At 48.5% G+C, this 15,681-nt stretch overlaps 1 protein-coding gene across 1 annotated transcript in view; it reads right to left on the reverse strand.

The window, feature by feature from the left end:
* Positions 1-15,681, reverse strand: part of ITGA1 (integrin subunit alpha 1) — a 115,598-nt gene that overhangs the window by 13,453 nt on the left and 86,464 nt on the right. Inside the window, exons 18-26 of the mRNA XM_064176482.1 lie at positions 14,558-14,668; positions 13,755-13,840; positions 13,452-13,587; positions 11,311-11,391; positions 9,435-9,511; positions 7,727-7,816; positions 6,398-6,500; positions 6,166-6,279; positions 2,123-2,227 (exon numbers count right to left, since the gene is read on the reverse strand). Coding sequence (XP_064032552.1) covers positions 2,123-2,227; positions 6,166-6,279; positions 6,398-6,500; positions 7,727-7,816; positions 9,435-9,511; positions 11,311-11,391; positions 13,452-13,587; positions 13,755-13,840; positions 14,558-14,668 — 903 coding nt within the window. The remainder of the gene's footprint in view (positions 1-2,122; positions 2,228-6,165; positions 6,280-6,397; positions 6,501-7,726; positions 7,817-9,434; positions 9,512-11,310; positions 11,392-13,451; positions 13,588-13,754; positions 13,841-14,557; positions 14,669-15,681) is intronic.

The following is a 15,681-nucleotide window of genomic DNA, read 5'->3' on the forward strand; positions in this document are numbered from 1 at the left end:
CTCATCAGTCTCACTGAGAGTTCTGGGAAGAAGAAGGAAAACAATTAGATAACATTCTCCATTTTGTCTCTCACTCTGCTTTTGGCTTCAGACCACCACATCTCCTTAACCTCACTGCCACTAACCTTCCTTGTTAACCTCTTGGCTGCACCTCTATTCTTTTCTCAGGATTGGGGTAAGGTTGAGAGGGGCAAGGGGAGGTGTTGGGGTGGTTTGAGAGCCCCTCCTGGGGAGCCAGGTTTCTGGGAGGGGAGTTGTGCTTCTGTATTACTGTTCCTTTGAATATTTCTGTCTATAACTGTATATACTGTAAATAGCTGCTTGTATATTGTGCTAGCTGTAAATAAATAGCTTCATTTATATTCCCAGAGCCCGTCTGAGTTAGCTGGGGTAAATCCAAAAGTGAGGGGGGGGGGGGGGGCAGATAACAGTCCAAACCATCACATCCAGACTTTGCCTTACATTCAAGGTGAGTTTGGAGGGTCAGCCAGGGGGGTCAGGAAGAAGCAGAAGGATTAGTTACACAGACAGCAGTTTAGAGAGAGAGGAGGCAGCCAGAGCCAGAGAGCTTGTTCTTATCCACCCCAACAAGCGTATGAGTGCAGCAGACATCACCACTGTTGCCTTTTCACAGCCTAGCATCTAATTCATAGAATCATAGAATGAAGCAGGTTGGCAGAGAGCTCCAAGCTCATCCATTCCAACCTAGCACCCAGCCCTGGCCAATCAACCAGACCATGGCACTAAGTGCCCCAGCCAGGCTTTGCTTGAACACCTCCAGGGATGGTGGCTCCACCACTTCCCTGGATAGCCCATTCCAATGCCAATCACTTCTCACCAAAATATCCCACCTAGGCTCAATCTAGCACAGAAGCCCCCCTTGATTTTTCCCCCAACCCAACCCAAAATCTATAATCCCCAGTGCTTCAATCCTCCCCCCCTCACATGCCTCTGCTATCTGAGAGGTCTAAACATAAGCCTCTGGAAGCCCCAAATCAGGCCTACTCCTTACATGTTTGTCCTGATAAAGGGCTCCTGCCTGACGCAGGGCTGGAGTAGAAGGAAAGGAGAATGATCTGGCCTTGCTGTGAGTTTATAAAGAGATAGCAGAATCATGGGATTGAACAGCAGTTTTCTAGTCCCCAGAGAAATTTTAACCCTATAATGCCAAGTTTCCCCCAGAGGTGCCAACATAGCTACAGGAACAAAATTACTTTGCAGCTCTTCCACCTAAACATGAAAGGCTAACCCTTTCCAAAATGGAATCATCAGTTGCACTTATACCAGATGCATGGGGGTAAAAAAGTCTATGAATGCACAGAGTGCTGCCACTTGAAAGAGTCTCAAAAACCTGCAAGACAAACCAGGTGCTTTCCAGAGATGACTCTTTAGTAATTGCAGTGGAAACACAGAAGGTGGAGGTTTACTTAGATGCTGCGTGGTAGATTTGCTGCTTTTATAGAATCATAGAATCAAGCAGGTTGGCAGAGACCTCCAAGATCATCCAGTCCAACCTAGCACCCAGCCCTAACCAATCAACTAGATCACATCAGTAAGTGCCCATCCAGGCTTTCCTTGAACAGCTCCAGGGACAGTGACTCCACCACCTCCCTGGGCAGCCCATTCCAATGCCAATCACTCTCTCTGCCAACAACTTCCTCCTAACATCCAGCCTAGACCTGCCCTGCCACAGCTTGAGACTGTGTCCCCTTGTTCTGGTGCTGCTTGCCTGGCAGCAGAGCCCAACCCCACCTGGCTACAGCCTCCCTGCAGGCAGCTGCAGACAGCAATGAGCTCTGCCCTGAGCCTCCTCTGCTGCAGGCTGCACACCCCCAGCTCCCTCAGCCTCTCCTCATAGGGTTTGAGTTCCAGGCCTTTCACCAACTCTTTATCTAGACATTTGCTAAGGTTAAGAGAACTCCACAGTTGCAAGTTCAGTTCACAGTTTTGTAGACAAACTGCTCTTACTCCACATCAAGATGGCTTTCCAGGCTGCTGAGACAAAGTGAATCTCCACAGCACACAGTCTGAGGGAAGCATTCACATATACCCTGCAGAAGCAGTCAGCTTCAAGATCTAGGTTAGTATCTGGGATGAATATATACATTAAATGCAGTCTTACCATAATCGTGTCCTTCGTAGGTTCTTTTATTTTTGACAACACAAATGGCTTCCCTTTGCTGATCATTAGAGGGTCCACAGGGTAGCTGCTTTGGCAGATGGCATTCTGTTAGCAGAAATAAAACTGTTACTCTTGTGGTCTGAACCTGCTGTGTCTGTGGTGGGCCAGACAGAATCATGGAATCAGCCAGGTTGGAAGAGACCTCCAAGATCATCCAGTCCAACCTGTCAAACATGCAAGCCTAATACCCACCACCAGCATGCAACAAGAGAAATAAAGCTCTGGAAATAAACCACCATTAACAACATTTAATAATACAACTAGTAATATCTATTAACCACTAAATGCAGTGGAACTGTGTGTTGCAGTAGTGTGCAGCAGGAAGTAGTGCAGGTACTGAAGCATCATTATTCAAACCACAAAATCAGGTTTTACATGAGGTAGTTTAACCTAAGCCCTGTCCAGCTACTTAGTCATCTGCAGAAGCATGAACCAGCAGGAGTGAGCCATTAAAAGAACTAAACAACTTTTCCAAGGGAATCAACAAAGGTTCTGCCTGAGCAAGCAAGACAGACAAACTGAACACAGGATTGAAGAATGCCTGTGGCAGGACCCAGGGAGTTGGAGTAGGTGTTGATACACAGCTGGACCTTCATGGCTCCTTCAGAGTCAGATGGGAAATCCTTTGGAGTCTTCAGTGTAAGGAATCATAGAATCAAGCAGGCTGGAAGAGAGCTCCAAGCTCAGCCAGCCCAACCTAGCACCCAGCCCTGGCCAAGCAACCAGACCATGGCACTAAGTGCCCCAGCCAGGCTTGGCTTCAACACCTCCAGCCACAGCGACTCCACCACCTCCCTGGGCAGCCCATTCCAGTGCCAATCACTCTCTCTGCCAGGAACTTCCTCCTAACACCCAGCCTAGACCTGCCCTGGCACAATTTGAGACTGTGTCCCCTTGTTCTGGTGCTGGGTACCTGGCACCAGAGCTCCCTTCAGGCAGCAATGAGCTCTGCCCTGAGCCTCCTCTGCTGCAGGCTGCACAGCCCCAGCTCCCTCAGCCTCTCCTCGTTGGTGTGAGTAGAGAGGTCAGAGTGAAGCCGATGTCTTCCTCACTCTGACCTCTCTCTTTCATCCACCTGGCATCAGTTGTGGGTCACATTCTTGGATGGAGGCTCCATTATTCTCATCTTTGAATAGAGAACGTTTCAAGACCCTCTCAAGCTTAACTCACCTGCTTTGTGCTTCTCTGGTTGGTGATGCTTTGTATCAGTGCTCACACAGTTAATGATTTAAGTAGGTTCCTACACTCTATGGTCTCCATCCCTTTTCCCCTGCAGTGCCCTTTGGCACACTGCTATCACTAGATAGTGTGCTAGCAGCAGATGAACTACACCCAGAGAAAAAGCACAGACTTGTTAAGTTTCTGTGTAAACTTGGGTGAAACACAGCCACTGCCTGGGAGTAACAATGGTGGGGAGAGGGATTTAAACCCAACACTACCAATTTCTCTGCATTCTACACATTAAAGATTTGAGGAGGGCTGTTGGGGTTTTGTTTGCTGGCTTGTTTAGAAGTGAAGTTTGAGCTTTCATTTAGCTTCTTTTCATGTGGTGCAACACCTCAAAACTGAGAACTTTGGGAGATAAGAAAAGGTGACATTTAGACCAAGAAGATATTTGTGGTCTTCAGCCATCCAGTTACTGACACAGCTCAGGCTGTAGCATCTATGGATCTGAAACACTGAGATTTGCTGAGACTGTGACCTTCTCCAGCTGCTCTGGAGGACTGAAGTGGAGTAATGCTAGTGAGAGCTGAAGAGCATTTGAAAGACAGGACCTACCATCCCCTTCAAGGTGTTTCAGTGCCCCAGTGAAGGAAGAAGCCAGAGCATTGCTACTGACGGAGAGCAGGTGTGCAGGAAGGTTAATTTCAGTAACAGAAAGAGGAGGACTGAACAGGAGATTGAGCTCTTGTCCTGGAAGGCTACTAGGCCTATTAGATGTCCTGGCTTGCCCCACCCTTCTGCCGATGGGGGAAGCAAGGGCAGGAGGAAAACAAAGGCTTGGGCCATTATGTCCTCTCCCAAAGTGGTAAACAGTTACCCACAGGTGTTTAGGTACTTGTTGATGTCTTGCCCAAATAAGGCTGAGCAAGCCCTGGGGTCCCCTGCTATGGTTAGTTTGGCAAATGCCATCTGATTGGTGAATCTCTGTGGCCAAAGAGCCTCTGCACTCAGGCAAACAATAGAAATGGAGCTAAGCTGCAAGCAGTTGAGCTGCTTCTGCCTCACTGCTCTGCATCAGAGCTGCCTCTGCCTTGCTGAGCTGCTTCTGCCTCCTCACTGCTCTGCTTCAGTGTGTGCTGCTCTGCTCTATGTTCTGCCCTGCCTCACTGCTCCTGGACAACCTGTTCTGCTCTGCCTCATACTTCAGACCAGCTTAGCCCTGGTGTTTTGGGCTTGAACTACCTGGAAACTGAAGTGCCTCAAGTTTCCCAGGAGAAGGCATTTAAGTGCCTCACACTGTGGCAAGCAGTGCCACCCACACAGTGCTCTCTGCACATCTGCAAGAGTTCTGCCTGCACCTCTGCAAACCTCCGTGCCAAGAGGAACCAGGATCAGGTCAGAGATCCTCTGCCTCTTTCCCAGCACCCTGCTAGAGCCTGGGAAGCTGTAGAAGCCTCTCAGTGGCTATCAAGATGCTGAGCGGTTCCAACACTGCCACAAAGGAGCCAGGAATTATCCTGAAATTCCTACTCCACTGCTGTGAGTAGCACAGATGTTCCCTGGGGCTCCAGGCTGCCTTTTTTCAGTTATCACTGGGGCAGAGACATTTTGTGGTTAAACATTTCCTTTTTTTTCTGATTTTCCTAAATTACCAAGTTGCTCATAAGCATCTTTGTGAAGATTTTCCTGACCAAATTAGAACCCACATTTCACAGGTTTGTATATAGTTGTGGGCAGCACTTTCTGGAAGTAAAATTAACTACATGTATTTTAATTCCTGCCACATTAATTGCCCCAACTAAATCAGCTCTACATGTACAATGTAGGATCAGAGATTTGCAGTAGGCACTGCTGAAAATCAGAGAATCAACCAGCTTGGAAGAGAGCTCCAAGATCATCCAGCCCAACCTAGCACCCAGCCCTGGCCAACCAACCAGACCATGGCACTAGGTGCCCCAGCCAACGTTTTCTTGAACACCTCCAGCCACAGCCACTCCACCACCTCCCTGGGCAGCCCATTCCAATGCCAATCACTCTCTCTGACAACAACTTCCTCCTCACATCCAGCCTGAACCTGCCCTGGCACAACTTGAGACTCTGTCCCCTTGTTCTGGTGCTGGCTGCCTGGCAGCAGAGCCCAACCCCACCTGGCTACAGCCTTCCTGCAGGCAGCTGCAGGCAGCAATGAGCTCTGCCCTGAGCCTCCTCTGCTGCAGGCTGCACACCCCCAGCTCCCTCAGCCTCTCCTCACAGGGCTGTGCTCCAGGCCCCTCCCCAGCCTTGCTGCCCTTCTCTCAACACCTTCCAGCACCTCAATATCTCTCTGCAATGGAGGAGTCCAGAACTGGACACAGCACTCCAGGGGTGGCCTGAGCAGTGCTGAGCACAGGGGCAGAAGAACCTCCCTTGTCCTGCTGCCCACACTGCTCCTGAGCCAGCCCAGGATGCCATTGGCTCTCTTGACCACTTGGACAAGATAGAGATAATAGAGATGATCTGAGGCTCAGTAGGTAAAACTATGAAAGTAACTTCTGTCACTGATACCTCAGTCTGGACTTCATTTCAGATTTGCTTGTTTCCTTTATAGAAACTTTATCTGTCTTCACATGCACATCTGTATGTACTCTTAAAACACTGGCATCTTGTCTTCACATGCACATCTGTATGTACTCTTAGAACACTGGCATCTTGTCTTCTGCACCAAAAGCAGCACCTGCCTTCAAGCAAGGCACAATTCCTCATGATTGCAGTTCAAAGTTCCTTACCACACGAATTTCAGATGTAGGTGAATAGTAAAGATAGAAATGTCTGCAGCTTACTTGGGAATGTGACAGTGCAGTAAGGTAGAGAAGAGTGTTCTTGGCTGCTGTGACATTGGGAAACAAGATCTGCAGAGTGAGGTTCGGCATTGGGAAGTGTTCACCTTTTTCAATCTGTCAAACAAAAACAATTTATTAGCACTTTCCTGGTGCTAATAAACACACCCTGTTGGTGCTGGATTGTGATTCTCCCCACCCCCCTCCCGTGTTTTTACCTCTGATTGTCTCTTACCCTGTAATGCAGAGTAACTTCATCTCCGATTTGCTCTGTCGTGTTAATAGCGGTAGGAACAGTATCATTGGCTGCAATTATGATGTGGTGTTCCTTGAAAACACTGTGGGTTTGAAAGCACAAACACATGGTAACAACAACAGCTTCACCAAACCTGTATCATAGAACCAATCATGTTGGCAGAGATCTCCAAGCTCTTCCAGCCCAACCTAGCACCCAGCTCTGTCCACTCAACCAGACCATGGCACTAAGTGCCCCAGCCAGGCTTGGCTGCAACACCTCCAGGCACAGTGCCTCCACCACCTCCCTGGGCAGCCCATTCCAAGGACAAATCAGTCTCTATGTGAAGAACTTCCTCCTAATATCTAGCCTAAACATAATATATTCATGTGTTCTATACACCTTCATTGCAAGCAGTGGTAGCACTGTCACTTTCTAATGAACACAGAGGGAAAGAGAAGACTTTTGACAGAGAAACTGCTGTAAAGTACCACAGAATCACACAAAAAATGCACTCTTAAATAGAACCATAGAATCCATTGGGTTGGAAAAGATCTTTAAAGGGCATCTGATCCAATCCCCTTGCAGGAAGTAGGGACATACCCCACCAGACTGGGATGCCCAGATTTCCATCAAGCACAATCTCAAGTGTTTCCAAGGATGACGTCTCCACCACCTCCCTTGGGCAGCCTGTTCCAGTGTTCCACCACCCTCATAGAAAAGAACTCCTTCTTAATGTCTGATCTAAATCTACTCTTTTCTAGTTCAGAACCACTAACCCTTCTATTGCTACATGTCTTCATAAACAGCCCCTCCCCAGATTTCTTGACTCCTGAGGTCTTCCTCGAGCCTTAGAATCATAGAATCAACCAGCTTGGAAGAGAGCTCCAAGCTCACCCAGCCCAACCTAGCACCCAGCCCCGGCCAACCAACCAGACCATGGCACTAAGTGCCCCAGCCAGGATTGGCTGCAACACCTCCAGGCACAGCCACTCCACCACCTCCCTGAGCAGCCCATTCCAGTGCCAATCACTCTCTCTGACAACAACTTCCTCCTCACATCCAGTCTAGACCTGCCCTGACACAGCTTCAGGCTGTGTCCCCTTGTTCTGGTGCTGGGTGCCTGGCAGCAGAGCGCAACCCCACCTGGCTACAGCCTCCATGCAGGGAGCTGCAGACAGCAATGAGCTCTGCCCTGAGCCTCCTCTGCTGCAGGCTGCACCCCCCCAGCTCCCTCAGCCTCTCCTCACAGGGCTTGATTCTGTGGCTCTCTCTGAACACCTGCTTTTTAATGTGCCAGCAAATAAAGTAGAGAGAAAACAGCAGTACCTTACAAATATCAATCCTGTTTCATATTTCACTGGAATTGTAATGCGTCCTCTGTTGTCACTCAAGGTCTCAGGTGGTTCTTCACTGTCACTAAAATAAAACAAAACATGCCACTCAGGTCTTGCTGCTCAGATGCAACACAGCTATGAGGTGCAAATGGATCTGAAGAAAGTGAAGCTCCCACAGCTCTGGGTATGAAAAGAAGCCCTACTAATTTCCAGTTAATTGATATGTCCCAAAACCAAATTCAAAAGACTATTTCCATCAACTAAACAGTTGAGTTCTGCACCAGTTCTATCTCAGAAATGCATCTTATGATGGGTTAGATCAGATCCCTCCCCCAGCAGAGTAAATTTACTACAAATCAATTTTGGAAAGTGGAAAGAAAAATGAAATTTTAGTTCTTATAACAGTGTAAGGAAAATAAACCACTACAGAGTATAATAACCTTCGAGAAGATGGGGATGGGGACAAGCAGAGGTGAAGCAGCAAAGCTGCAGGCAAATTAGCAGAGAATCACAGAATCAATCATGCTGGAAGAGACCTCCAAGATCATTCAGTCCAACCCAGCACCCAGCCCTGGCCAACCAACCAGACCATGGCACTAAGTGCCCCAGCCAGCCTTGGCTTCAACACCTCCAGCCACAGCCACTCCACCACCTCCCTGGGCAGCCCATTCCAACGACAGTCACTCTCTCTGACAACAACTTCCTCCTCACATCCAGCCTAGACCTGCCCTGGCACAGCTTCAGACTGTGTCCCCTTGTTCTGGTGCTGGCTGCCTGGCAGCAGAGCCCAACCCCACCTGGCTACAGCCTCCCTGCAGGCAGCTGCAGGCAGCAATGAGCTCTGCCCTGAGCATCCTCTGCTGCAGGCTGCACCCCCCCCAGCTCCCTCTGCCTCTCCTCACAGGGCTCTGCTCCAGGCCCCTCCCAGCCTTGCTGCCCTTCTCTCAACACCTTCCAGCACCTCAACATCTCTCTGCAATGGAGGATCCCAGAACTGGACACAGCACGGGAAGATAGCATCAGGCGCAGCAGAAGCAGCAAGGGGGAGATCTGAGCTGTGCTTCCAGACATAAGCTTTTGATGCTCCAGTGAAATGATATTAACTTGGCCATTGTTGCCATTTTCTGGCCTGTCCCTGGAAAGTTCTCCTCTCCACTCAGAGACTCCAATACTCTTCTGCTTCTAAGTTTCTCTGTTCCCAATTTTTTAATGCCTGAGCTAGAAATGGACACAGTCTTTATTTAACATTGAAGACTGCAGCTGATTGAGTGCAAATGGACCAGGTAGTGGCCACTACTCCTACATCAACCCTGGATTTTTGGGGTGAACAGCAAACACCAAAGACAAGTATTCCTTGACTACAGGCAACTTCTGCCATGCTCTTGCTCTCTGAAGGTCAGACCATCTCATTTAGCATAAACTGTGGTTCATGATAAAGAACACAGTAATTCTGTAAGTGAATAAACCTTTTCTAAAGGTGAAACTTCTGGAAGTTATGACTCATTGGTAATTCCCAGGCTTTAGAGACAAACAGCTGTTTATTTAGTCCACTCCGTCCACTGCTGGACCAAGTACATCGCTACAGCTGCCAGCACTTCAGATGGTTTAACCAGAAAAGTCATCCTTGTCTCACTGTGAAACACAAACCTGAAGAGCCTCAGAAGCACACACAGACAAATGCAGCAATGATTGCAACTGACCTCGTTGCGTACACATGAACAGTGACGTTCTCCAGGAGGTATGATGCGTTGAACTGGAATGATATTCTGAAGGAAATCTGTTTAGGGAGAACACATTACACTTCTTTCAATTACACAATTCAATCACAGACTCACAGAAAAAAAAACAGGCTGGCAAAGCCCCTCAGGAGCACCAAGCCCAACCTATAACTCTCCAAGATTCACCTTAAACCACATCCCCAAGCACCACAGCCAAACCACCCCTATGCACATCCAGGCTGGGTGACTCCACCACCTCCCTGGGCAGCTCATTCCAGACCCTGACCACTCTCTGCATGAAAAACTTCTTCCTTATGTTCAATCTAAGCCTCCCCAGCCTCAGCTTGAGGCCACTGCCCCTTGTTCTGTCTCCAGTTCCCTGTGAGCAGAGCCCAGCAGCAGCCTCTCCACAATGTCCCTTCAGGTAACTGTAGACAGCAATGAGGTCTCCCTCAGCCTCCTCCTACTCAAACTGAACTGCCCCAGCTCTACAATAAAGATCACCTCTCAGACTTACCTGACACTCACAAACAGCTGCTGTAAAAGCCTCTGCTAATGGAGGGCACAAACATCAACTGTCATCGATTCATACAATGTCCTGGGATGGAAAGGTCCTTAAAGACCATCCAGCTCCATCCCACCTGACATGGGCAGGGACACTTCCCACTAGCCCTCAAGGCCTCATCCAACATGGCCCTCATAGAATGGTTTAGGTTGGAAGGGACCTCAAAGCACATCCAATTCCAACCCCCTGCCATAGGCAGAGACAGCTCCCACTAGAAGAGGATGAGGAAAGCCCCATCCAAACCAGGCCTGCACACCTCCAGGGAGGGAGCAGCTACAACCTCCATGGACAAATGAACTGAAACACACATGCAATCCCCCCAAAAACAAAGTCACCAGCTAAGAAAATAAAGAGGAAAAAAATAAGAGAGAGAGAAATTGAAGTACACTAATAAAGCTCGACCTGAAGGAAAATCTTTGCTGTTTTATCTGTGGGATCCTTATTCACATTGTGAACTTGACATTTCTGTGAGTGAATCTACCTTTTTGAACTTAACCCAGTCCAAGAGGAAAATCTAACAGTTAACACTTATTCAACACAAGATTCCAGTGTTCAGAACTGAGAAGCCTCTGTAAAACATTACATCATACATTAGGGACAGATAGAATCATAGAATCAAGCAGGTTGGCAGAGAGCTCCAAACTCATCCAGCCCAACCTAGCACCCAGCCCTGGCCAAGCAAACAGACCATGGCACTAAGTGCCTCATCCAGGCTAACCCAAACCCCTCAGCACAAGATCTCATCACTGTGAATCGCTGTGGATGGAAAGGACCACCAGGAGCATCCAGTCCAACCTTCATCCCAGCAGCCTTCATCACCACACCATAGCCCCAGGTGCCACATCCACTTCTCCTCTTAAACACCTCCAGGGACGGTGACTCCACCACCAACCTGGGCAGCCCATTCCAATGGCAAATAGATAACTAAAGGTAAGTAAGGGTAGGTAAATAACACTTACTAGACACAAACTGCTCTTGCAAGCCATTTTTTATCTATAAGGAGAAAGGAGCAAAGCTCCATGAATGTCAGGTATTGTGTAGATGAGCTGCAAGAAACTTCTGAGGAAGGCAGTTGATCATATTTGATATGAGTTAGTACTTCCCAGTTCAATACCAGAACTATTTAAAGCTTATTCTCAGAGGCTTAGTTCAGCTAAAGCTCCCTCTCAGTCCAGCGGGACATGAGGACTTATTGCTGGAGCTGTTGAAGCTGGAGCTTGGTTTTAAGCCAGCTGCGTGCTGGACAGGCCTCCCACTCCCACTGAGCAGGTTGCATGCAGGGGCACTTTTTACCTCTTCTGCAGTTTTGAGGAATGGATATCCCACTTTACAGGTGATGTTGTGGTTGGATTCACAGCTATCCTTCTGTATATCCTAAAGCAAAAGGAAAGTGAAATCAGCATCTTCGCAAACTCTTTCTGGACCTTAAGGAAGCACCAAGGACCTCTTGAGCATGCCACAGCACTGCTGCTTTTTGTGAAAGCCTGGATTAAAACGGGGACAAACATAGGAAGCCACGACTTCTGCAAAGCCACTTCCACCTGTGAGCATCTACATCAGTTAGCAGGCATTGTTCTCTCCCATGGGACGTTAGCAGCCATCTGCAGGCTGGTCATCATGAAACTAACCACGGGCTCTAGGTACAGGGGAACCCTTTTAACATGCAGTTCCCTAACTGTGCTCTTAAATCCCCATGGAAGTGACACTCAGACCCCCTAAGTAATTGACAGCCAGCAACGGTGCTGTGGATCACTGACTTCTTTGATTGTGTACCATCAGGTTTGTTATAGAATGATACAATCAGTCAGGGGTAGAAGGGACCACAAGGAGCAGCCAGTGCCAGCCCCCCTGCCATGCCCAGGGACACCCTACCCTAGAGCAGCCTGACCACAGCCTCAGCCAGCCTGGCCTCAAACACCTCCAGCCCTGGGGCCTCAACCACCTCCCTGGGCAACCCACTCCAGCCTCTCACCACTCTCATCACCAACAACTTCCTCCCCACCTCCAGCCTCACTCTCCCCACTTCCACCTTTGCTCCATTCCCCCCACTCCTGACACTCCCTCACAGCCTCAAAAGTCCCTCCCCAGCTTTTTTGTAGCCCACTTCAGATGCTGGAAGGCCACAAGAAGGTCCCCTGGGAGCCTCCTCTGCTCCAGCCTGCACAGCCCCAACTCTTTCAGGCTGTGCTCACAGCAGAGCTGCTGCAGCCTCTGAGCATTCTCCTGGCCCTGCTCTGGACACCCTCCAGCATCTCCACATCCTTCTTGTCCCAGGGGCTCCAGAGCTGGATGCAGCACTCCAGGTGGGGTCTCAGCAGGGCATAGTAGTATGGCAGAATCCCCTCCCTGGCCCTGCTGGCCACACTGCTGCTGCTGCAGCCCAGGCTCTGCTTGGCTTTCTGGGCTGCAAGTGCACACTGCTGGCTCCTGCTGAGCTTCTCCTCCAGCAGCACCCCCAAGTCCCTCTCCTCAGGGCTGCTCTCCAGCCACTCACTGCCCAGCCTGGATTGGTGCTTGGCATTGCCCCGACCCAGCTGCAGGACCTTGCCCTTGGTCTTGTTGCACCTCCTGAGCTTGGCCTGTGCCCACCTCTGCAGCCTGTCAAGGTCTCTCTGGATGGAATCCCTGCCCTCCAGCCTGGCTGCTGCAGCACACTGCTGGTGGAAAAGTAACTTCTCTTGTTTCCCACCTGAAATGAAGTGAATCCTTAGCATATCTACTGAGATATACAGAGGAAGAGGTACTTTGGAAATACTGCCTGAGGCATGCTCTGACCTGTGCTGTCCTAACCAAGGCAGTTCTCTTTCTACACATACAAAACAAGGATTGCAGAGGCTGAGGGGCTGTACTGAACAATAACAAGACATTTCTGGCTCTATAAACCATTTATTGTGTCTGCACATCATTGTGAAACTTGCATCTGTGGGTAATGGAGGCTAAGCTAAGTCCCCTCAGGCCAAAACAGTTAAGCTATGACAGAGGGATAAGTAAGGACAGAACTCACAGGGAGCCTTTCCCAATCATCTGAGATAATGACAGAAGAGTGAAATTCAGGCTGAATAGAATTATAGCATCATAGAATCAAGCAGGCTGGAAGAGACCCCCAAGCTCATCCAGCCCAACCTAGCACCCAGCCCTGCCCAACCAACCAGACCATGGCACTAAGTGCCCCAGCCAGGCTTGGCTTCAACACCTCCAGGCACAGCCACTCCACCACCTCCCTGGGCAGCCCATTCCAATGCCAATCACTCTCTCTGACAACAACTTCCTAACAACATCCAGCCTAGGTCTGCCCTGGCACAGCTTCAGGCTGTGTCCCCTTGTTCTGTTGCTGGCTGCCTGGCAGCAGAGCCCAACCCCACCTGGCTACAACCTCCTCAGGTTTCTCTAGCAAAACAGGTTATGATCAGTGTGATAATGTGAAACTCTCATACCTCAATGCCAGCAAAAATGATATTTGGAGAGTACTGAACCAAAACTCTGGTATTGTAGGCACTGTCCTTCCTGTTCTTCACAGAGAGCTGAATGGTGAACTTATCGTTACGCGACTTCACGATGAACGGGGAAGAGCTGCAGAATGAGGGGACAATGGTGGATGGTGACTTTGGGGTCTCTCTTAGACACAGAGGAGCTTCTTCCAATGTCCAGAGTGTCTGATTTCTGACTTGGAAATGCTGTCACAGCATTATCTCACTAGCCTTCAGGATGTGTAGGTCATGCAGGAGCGTCATAGTTACCTGTCTCCAGCTATGCTTGCTTTTGCGTGCAGGACAAGATCCGAAATGCATTTATTTTTGGCTCCACAATCTTTGGTGAAAGGAATCTGCAACAACAGCGTTTTTATTCTCAGTTTTATCACATTTATTATTAAAATTAAATACTCATGGTTTTGTTATCTAATTCAATGCTTTCTCTTCTGTTTGACACAGAAGTCACCCTACTGTTAAACATGCCACTGTCCTGTAAAACGCACAAGTGGAAACGGAAGCTTCCTATTCACTCCCTTCTAAGTGGCTCACCTGGATCCAAAACTGAGACAGAACAGAACTATGGACAGTGCCAAGCACAATCAAAGTGAATCATAAAATCAATTAACCAGGTTGGAAAAGACCTTTCAGATCACCACATCTGACCTATTACCCAAATCTTGCCCCTTCCTTTCCACACCTGGAACACTACAGCTTTACTCATTAGCAAATGTTTGAATAAAATAAGGGTGACCATCATTCCTCTGATCTATCTGCATAAAAACATGATGATGATGATGATGGTGATGATTATGATAAAATTGTTGTACTCTATCTTCAGTTAAACTCTGGACTGATTTAAAACCCCAGACTGGTTCCCAAGCACATGGACTCAAGAGTATTACTCCTGGTGTTTCCTCCCTTACAGGAAGCATCTTCCAGACCCTTGCTCTTTAGCCATTCTGTGCACAATACTCTCAGCTTTTTTTTGTGGGCTACGAATTTCACCCCAAACACTCAGGTCATTAACAGAGACTCCTGCAGGTGATTAACAGAGACTCCTGCTGACTTACATATTCAGACACTGAATTTGGCAGAGCGGTATCAAGAACAGGTCCACTCTCTGGATCAGAAAAATTGAACTCCAGCAAAACCTTCACAGAGTCCTGAAAATCAGGCTTGTCCTAGAACACAAAGAAAACAAATCTGCTGTTATGGATGTTCACTTTAATATCTAAAGAGGTTTAAAAAACCCCACAAAACAAAAATGCTGAGCCAAAATATTTCTTAGCCACACTGTTGCTACCCTTGCTAGAGAAGCATTTAAGTGCTTGCAATTGATGATGAAGCATTTAATGTACCAGACAATCCTTACTCAGATCTACCAGTATTTTTGGGTATCTCATTTCACTACCAAAATGTCACACAGCCTGAGCATATCCAGCACAGTTTCACTTAAGAATCATGGAATAGTTCGGGTTGGAAGGGACCTCAAAGATCATCCTACCTGCTCTAGGGTAGGGTGTCCCTGCCAATGGCAGGGGGGCTGGGACTGGATGATCCTTGTGGTCCCTTCCAACCCTGACTGATTCTGTGATTCTATGATCCAGTTCCAACCCCCAGTATCTCAGTGCCTCAATTTAAATCTAGTTTAAACCTCCCAGAGACTCAAATATAGTTGATAGAACCAATAACAATTTATAGGATGCTTTTCCCTCTTCCCCCCCCCCCCCCTTTTTTTTTTCCCAAAGAAAAGCAATTAGATGTAGAGAGGAAAAGCCAAAAGGCACCCAAAATCAATAGTCTCACTTCCATTGGGAAGTTAAAATAGAAAGCTTTAACAACAAATAAAAGGTATTTCAGGTAGGGAAGTTGCAAAGAGGTGTAGGGAAGGGGAGGCAAGAAACAAAATGTATCTACGCAAGCAGATTGATGGCAAAGGGCTTGCCCAGCTGGCAGACTGATGGCCATGGGGTAAAACAGAGCAGCAGGAGCAGGAGGGTGGTGCTGCAGGCAGGGAGGCAGGGCAAGAGAGCACAAAGCAGGCAGTTCCTCTGTTGTCATAGGGGGCTAGGTGGGAAGTGGCCAAGCACTGCACCCTGAATAAGGCTCTGACCCACCCCCAGGGAGGAGTCAGGAGGACCTGGGGTCGGGGTCAAGAGCACTCCCCCAGGATGGTTAACCCTTTACGCTCAGA

The sequence above is a fragment of the Pogoniulus pusillus genome, chromosome Z, assembly GCF_015220805.1.
Source record: "Pogoniulus pusillus isolate bPogPus1 chromosome Z, bPogPus1.pri, whole genome shotgun sequence".
In the NCBI taxonomy this organism is placed as follows: Eukaryota; Metazoa; Chordata; class Aves; order Piciformes; family Lybiidae; genus Pogoniulus; species Pogoniulus pusillus.